Source organism: Plasmodium sp. gorilla clade G2 (assembly GCF_900097015.1).
Source record: "Plasmodium sp. gorilla clade G2 genome assembly, chromosome: 7".
NCBI lineage: Eukaryota > Apicomplexa > Aconoidasida > Haemosporida > Plasmodiidae > Plasmodium > Plasmodium adleri (nom. inval.).
In genome coordinates this window covers 990,001-997,500 of record NC_041699.1, presented here as the reverse complement: position 1 = coordinate 997,500, position 7,500 = coordinate 990,001, and the positions used below count along the sequence as shown (strand labels likewise).

Below are 7,500 nucleotides of genomic sequence, written 5' to 3'. Positions count from 1 at the left end.
CCATATAAGTTAATAAATTAATTATATATGATCCTTTTTTTTTTTTTTTTTTTGTAATAATAAAAATAAACGTTCATCTCGACACACTTTTATAAAACTTTATAATATTATTATATAAAATTTATAAGTAGGGCTTAAAAGAGAAAAATAAAAATTAAAATCAATTTATATATTTAGTATTCTTTTTGCATGCTTAATTTTTTTTTTTTTTTTTCCTTAAGAATATTATAAAAATTTATATAATATATAATTATAGGATAAATTGAGAATATCCTTATGAAAAAAAAATTATATATATTTTATATGCTTTTTTTTATAAGAGAACGTAATGCCCCTTAAATTATATTTAATTTATTGATAATGTCGTCTTATAATATTCTTAACATGAATTTATAAGAAATAAAATGGTATATTATATAATAATAAATATATTTTCTTTTTCGTTAATTAATTTATTTATTTATATTTTATTTTGTTAGTACATAATAATATATCATATAAGTGTTATATATATTTTATTTACATAAATATATAGACAATACATTCATTAATTTTTATTTACATATATAAAATTAATCATTTACCATATAAAAAAAAAAAAAAAAAAAAAAAATTGTATTAATAATACACTGTCCTTTTTTTTTTTTTTTTTTTTTGTTCTTTTTATATGCCCCTTCATTAACAATACTAATTATATATTATTATATATGAATATAATATTATTGTTATTTGAAAAAAAATATTTAGATGAAATAATATATATATATAAATTATATATATAATATTATTTTTATTAAAATATAGAACCACATGATAAAGGAAATATATATGATAAATAATAATAAGGTACACATAAATTATTACCTTAATAATATTATTTATTTTTATATTAATATTTACTTTTGTTTTTAAACATATATAATATTTTACGCTTTTTTATGATACATATTATTATATATATATATTGTTTTAAATATGTATTTATAAACATATCATGTTAACTCAATAAATTATATTATAAAGTGTGGGAAATATAAATGTACTTTATTTTTCATTTTTTAATTTTCAAGTTCTTTTATAGAATAATATATATATATAATAATAATACAATATATATTTTTTTAAAATATAGTATTCCATGGTTATATTAATTAAATTACGAAGTTGCCAATTAAACCTTACAAGGATATGAATTGTATTTTCATGTGCTTTATAGTATTACATAAATATTACAAATATAATAATAAATATATATTATATTATATATATTTATATAATATATAATAGATCTTTTATAATTTTATATAACTTAAAAAACATATATTTTTTTTTGTATATTTATATATAATATATATATATATAATATTTTTATAATATCATTATTATTATAATATCATTATTATTATAATATCATTATTATTATAATATTAAAAATCACTTTTTAACTTTTTAAATGAAAAAAATTAATATATAATAATATAATTATATTATAAAATATTATTATTTAATTATAATAATTTTTATGAAATTTCTTTATAATAATATTTATTAAAAAAAAAAAATAAATATATTTTATATAAATATGTATATCATCTATACAATTTCAACGTTCTATTTTAATACAGATGCTTTTGTATTCTTTTGGTATTCTTTACTTTATAAAATATAATATATATATATATATATATAATATAATATATTTTTAAAAAAAAAATTTTTCTTTAGATATAATTGTTAAAATATAATAAATATATATAATATTAAATATTAAAAAATAATCTATATTTTTATTTTAATATAAATTATTAATATTTTTTTTTTTAACAACTACAAGAAATTTAAATATATTATTATTATTATATATATATAAGAAATATGGAATAATGATAATCCAAATAAAATATTAAAAATTTAAGATTATATTTCTTTTTTAATTTGTTAAACAATTGTTTATATATATATATATATATATATGGTTGTAATATCTTTATTAGTATCATTTATGTGGAATATATAATTGTATCATTTATAGTATTATAAAATATATATATATATATATATATTAAAAGAATAATAAATATTTTTTCAAGATAAAAATATTAACATATCATATTATATATATAATATATATATATATATATATATATATATATATATTTTATTATAAATAATATATTTTTATAATTTACAGAATAAGTACAAAACATATTTTTCTGTATTTATATAAAATGTCCACATATTATTATATATAAAGGTTTAAAAAAAAAAAAAAAATGGATATGATATATTAAAAAAAAAATACAATATATATATATTTATATATCGTCTATGTTATTGATATAAAAAATGGTTAATAAAAATGATTTAGTACAAAAAAGTAATAATATTTATTTTTCCAATAATGAAAACATTATAGATAGGAAAAATAATAATAATTTGTTCAATATAAAAATAATAAAATGTAATACTAAAAAGGATAGTTGTGCTTTGCTATTTCTTCTTATAAGTTTAAGTTGTGTTATATTATTGTTTTATATATATGAGGTAATAAAAAAAAAAAAATATAAAATTAATAAATATATATATATATATATATATGTATATTTTTTATATACTTCCTTTTTTGATGTTTTATTTTTAGGCACCCTTTATTAATATTGATCATTCTTCAACATCCTACTGCAAGCAAAGTAGATCCTTATATGAATCCGAAATATTGCATCAAGAAAGTTATCATAATGATCTGTTACAATATAAGAACCCTCATAAGAATATACAACAGAAGGCAAGTGATGGAACATTTCATAAGAATGACTTATTAAAAAATGGTAGTAACCATACTTATGTAAATGATATATTGGGACATGTAAAAAATAAAGCACATAATATAAATAATACAAATGACAAATTAAAGAATAAAAAATTTGAACCGCCAAGAGATATATATTCAAATGTAGAAAAAAAAATAAAAAAAGAAAATTTGGAAGGACATAAGAATAAATTGAAGAACCCTCATTCTAAATATGATGAATTACCGAAAAGTAAAAAAATAAAAAAAATAAAAAAAATAGAAAAAATAGAAAAAATACAAAATATAGAAAAAATAGAAAATAATTTGAAAGAAAAAATGAACCAATCAGATGATACATTTTATTTTTATGATAATTTTAATATGGATAAAGGGTCCAAAAATATGACAACATCAAATAAGATAGATAATCATAACAATACAAATGATAATGACAATATTTCGTTAAAAGAAAAGAAAAAAACCTATTATGATTATTTTCCATTGAGACGTTTTTCTTCAGAGGAAGAACTGGAAATATATTTAAAAAAAAATGGATTAAGCCAAGATCATTTTGATAGATATTTAGAAAGACAATTTATAAATGAAGAACAAAATAATAAAAAATATAATGCTAATAATTATGATGATGATAATTATGATAATGATGATGATTTATCCAAACATAATGTATATACATATAATAATAATAATAATAGATCAGAAGAAAACTTTTATAATTATTTGAATGAAAATGGACTAACGGAGGAACATTTCCATCAAGAACTTTTAAAACGTTCCGTATCAGAAAATGATTTGAATAACGATTTGATAGTAGAACAATCTTTATCATTACCAAAAAGAGAAGTTTCAATAGATTCCATACTAGAGCATACCTTATATAAAGGAAAAGATACTTATAAATATTTATTATCAAATAGTAAAACACGAAGAAACTATTCAAATACATCATCCATTTCAGCATTTTCAAAAAGTAGTAGAAATGTTTCAAACGCATCATCCATTTCAGCATTTTCAAATAGTAGTAGAAATGTTTCAAACGCATCATCTTTGTCATCATTAAATCAAGATGATGAACACGATGATTTCAAAACATATCTATTAAAAAATAATATAACGGAAGAACATTTTCATCAAGAATTATTGAAATATAATGGAGGGAGAAAACAAGATAAGAAAAAGAACAAAAAGAAGAAAAATAAAAAAAATAAAAAAAATAAAAAAAATAAAAAAAAAGATTTGTATGTAAATGATGATGATTATAATAACTTATATAACAATTTTGAATTTGAACAATATAAAAATTTTCTCAATACAGATAATAATATATATGAAGAAGCATTATTAAATTCTTTGATGAAATTTGTGTTTGATGATGAGAATTATCTCAAAGGTAAATTCTTAAGAGGTTATTTACTCAAAGAAGTTATCTTAAAAAGTGATTCAGAAGAAATACAAAATGCCCTAGATTTTCTTCGTATTGATATTGTAGGCGCACAACTTATGACCTTGAGTCAATTTATATATGAATATGAAGATAGAGATGAACAAATTAAAACCTTACTTGAAATATTTGTAGAAGATTTAGATGAACAAGACAAACTTGATATATGTAAAAATATGATACAATATATGAAGTGCAATGATATGGACATTGAAGCAATATATGAATCTTTGTTAGATCGAGAATTTAAAATTCCTAAACGAGTAAAAATGATACTTAATTTAAAGGCGGGAATGGTATTTGGTGCAGCAATCATATCGTTAATTCTGTTTTGTTGTTGCACTACTGCAACAGCTGGTGGTGTAATTGTTGGCTTGGGTTATATACTCTTAGGTTGGTATATATCATCATTTATTAAGGCCCAAAAGAAATGGACTCGCCAAAGATGATAAACCCACAAATGTGGAGAAAACAGTTAAAATATATTATTATTATTATTGTGATTTTTTTTTTTTTTTTTTTTTTTTTTATATTTATTATATATATATATTATTTTTTTTTTAATTTTTAAAATATTTGTGCATGCGTCTTTATTTTACGTGCTTTAGAATTTATTCATTTGATCCTTCATATGTTGTTATATATCTTCTTAAATCATAGTAAATATATATTTTTTTTTAATTTGTTTTTTATTATTTATTTATATTTTTTATTCTACACCTTTTCTTTTTGATATTGAGACTTTTTAAAATTTTAAAAATAAACCTAAATATATTTATTATTCATTTATATATATTTCTTTAAAACGTCACCAGAAGAGTGCATTATTATATTATACATATATATTTAATGAATATTTTAATAGCTTAATATAATTCACATCTACATGTTTTAATATTTATTAACATACAAGTGTAATATGCAATTGTATAAAATATTTCAATGTAAAAGAAAAAAAAAAAAAAATAAAGTATTTTCTTCTTTTAATAAATATATTTGTTGAATAATAATTGGAATATAATATTTATTGTGTATCCCTTAATTTCCGTATTATTGTACGTTTTTTTTTTAAACGCTTGAAATATATTTTTAAGTACACCCATATAATAAATAAATATAAATATTATATATATATATATAATAATTTTAAAATATTATAATTATTAATATGATAAATAAGTTTTAAAAAGTATTATATAAAAAAAAATATGCCAATAAAATAGTACAAAAATATATTACTATATAGTTAAATATTTTCCAATATTTTCATATATTTAATAACATATTTTTTTATAATAATACATAAAGAAATATTATAAAATATATCTATAAAATATCATATAAATATATATTATTTATATTTCCTTATTTTTTTATTATTTTTTCTTTTTATGATATGCATATAATGAAAATATTCTTTTTGATCATTATTTTTCTTGTAAATTTATTTGAAAGGAATTTAGTAGAATGTGGAAAGATACCAGTATCATATGTTACCAAGCAAATGAAAAATATTAAAAATGAAATAATACAACAAAGACCCAAGAAAAAAACAAATAATAATATCCTTAAATATATTGGTATTACAATAATGAGTATTGTTTTGACTTCTGCTGGATTTTATTATATAGCAAAAAATTGCAACAATAATAAAGTACACAAAAGAAAAAAAAAACAAGAAAACAAAAGTAAAAATTTGAAAGATATAAATTTAATTCAAAACATGGAAAAAAAACCAATGGAAATGCTATTGGATAAAAATTTAAAACACTTAAGTGAACAAATTGTAGATGATATTATGATACAAGCGAAAGATGAATTGTCAAAGAAAAGGTTACTATAAATAATTATAAAAAGAAAATGGAATGAAAATATATGGAAAATTACAATTAAAAAATGATTCCAAAAAATTATTTTTTTGACATCTGTCATATATATATATAATATATTATATATATGTAATACTTGAGTATATTTTTTTATATTAAATTTTTTTTTCTTATTTACACGATTTATATAACCTTATATACATTATATTATATATATTGCTTGGAATGAAAATTTTCAAGATTAATAAGAAGCCAATATTAATTATATATAAAAATATATCACATATTTCATAAATATATATATATTTTTCATATTTCAAAAAAAAAAAAAAAAAAAGGAAAATTATTATTCTATATATATATATATATTTATTTATTTCATTATCATTGAACTTATTTGTTCAAATGTGTTTGCATTTAAACATATATTTTTTTAATAATATATTATTATATATATTAATATAATAATAAAATATCATATATATATATTATTATGAGTATAATATTTAATGAATATTTTTATATTATATAATAATTAGCTTATAAGTTAAATATATAAATAATATATAAGAACTTAATCATTTATTTTGTACTCAACATATTTTAATAATATTTAAGAGCAACAATAACAAAGTAAAAAATAACGAATAAAAAAGCTTTTATATTAAAAATAAATTAAATAAATACCTATATATTATAAATTAATATTAATACTTATATTTTTAGAACATAAAAATAATTCCCTTTGTAATTATGTCATTTTAAATTTATAATTAAGTAAAAACTTAATTATTATACTCAAATTTCAATATGATTAAATGTAATTTTTTATATTTTGAACTTATAAAAAAATATGTATATAATTTATTATAATATAATTATAATAATATTACTTATCGAAGAAGTAAATTTTCGTTAGAATAAATATTTATTAATCAATCAATATAAAAGGAATATAAATTTTTTCCACTAATTAAAAATGCTAAAAAGAAATTATATAAGATATTAAAAATAAATAAGTTTAATATAATATTAGGACTAATGGAAAAAATTTTTATAACACAGGTAAAATAACACATAAAAACAAATGAACAAAAACAAACTTAAAGGGATTCATAAAAATTATGAAAACTGTTGAAGTATTAAATTATGAAAAAAATAAGTATAAGAAATAAAAAAAAAAATTAAGGACACATAATATGAATATAACATAATATTATATATTATAATGGAAACATTTAAGATGATTAAAAAAATTTGATTCATTATAATTGTTCTTTTAAGTAAATATTTAATTATCATAAAATATAAGTTAATTAATATTAAAATTAACAAACTCATAATTTATGAATAAAAAAATATTATACTTAAAATGGAAAGTCAACGATTCTGAAATACGACGTTAAAATATATCATTA

General features: G+C 16.3%; 1 protein-coding gene across 1 annotated transcript; it reads left to right on the top strand.

Moving 5' to 3' along the window:
- Positions 1-2,346: 2,346 nt before the first annotated feature.
- PADL01_0723800 (Plasmodium exported protein, unknown function) lies at positions 2,347-4,702 on the top strand (the record flags this gene model as incomplete). The annotated part of the gene is made up of 2 exons (XM_028681275.1): positions 2,347-2,544; positions 2,642-4,702. The coding sequence occupies 2 exons, from the start codon at positions 2,347-2,349 to the stop codon at positions 4,700-4,702; spliced, it is 2,259 nt and encodes a 752-aa protein (XP_028537669.1).
- Between the last annotated feature and the right edge of the window lie 2,798 nt (positions 4,703-7,500).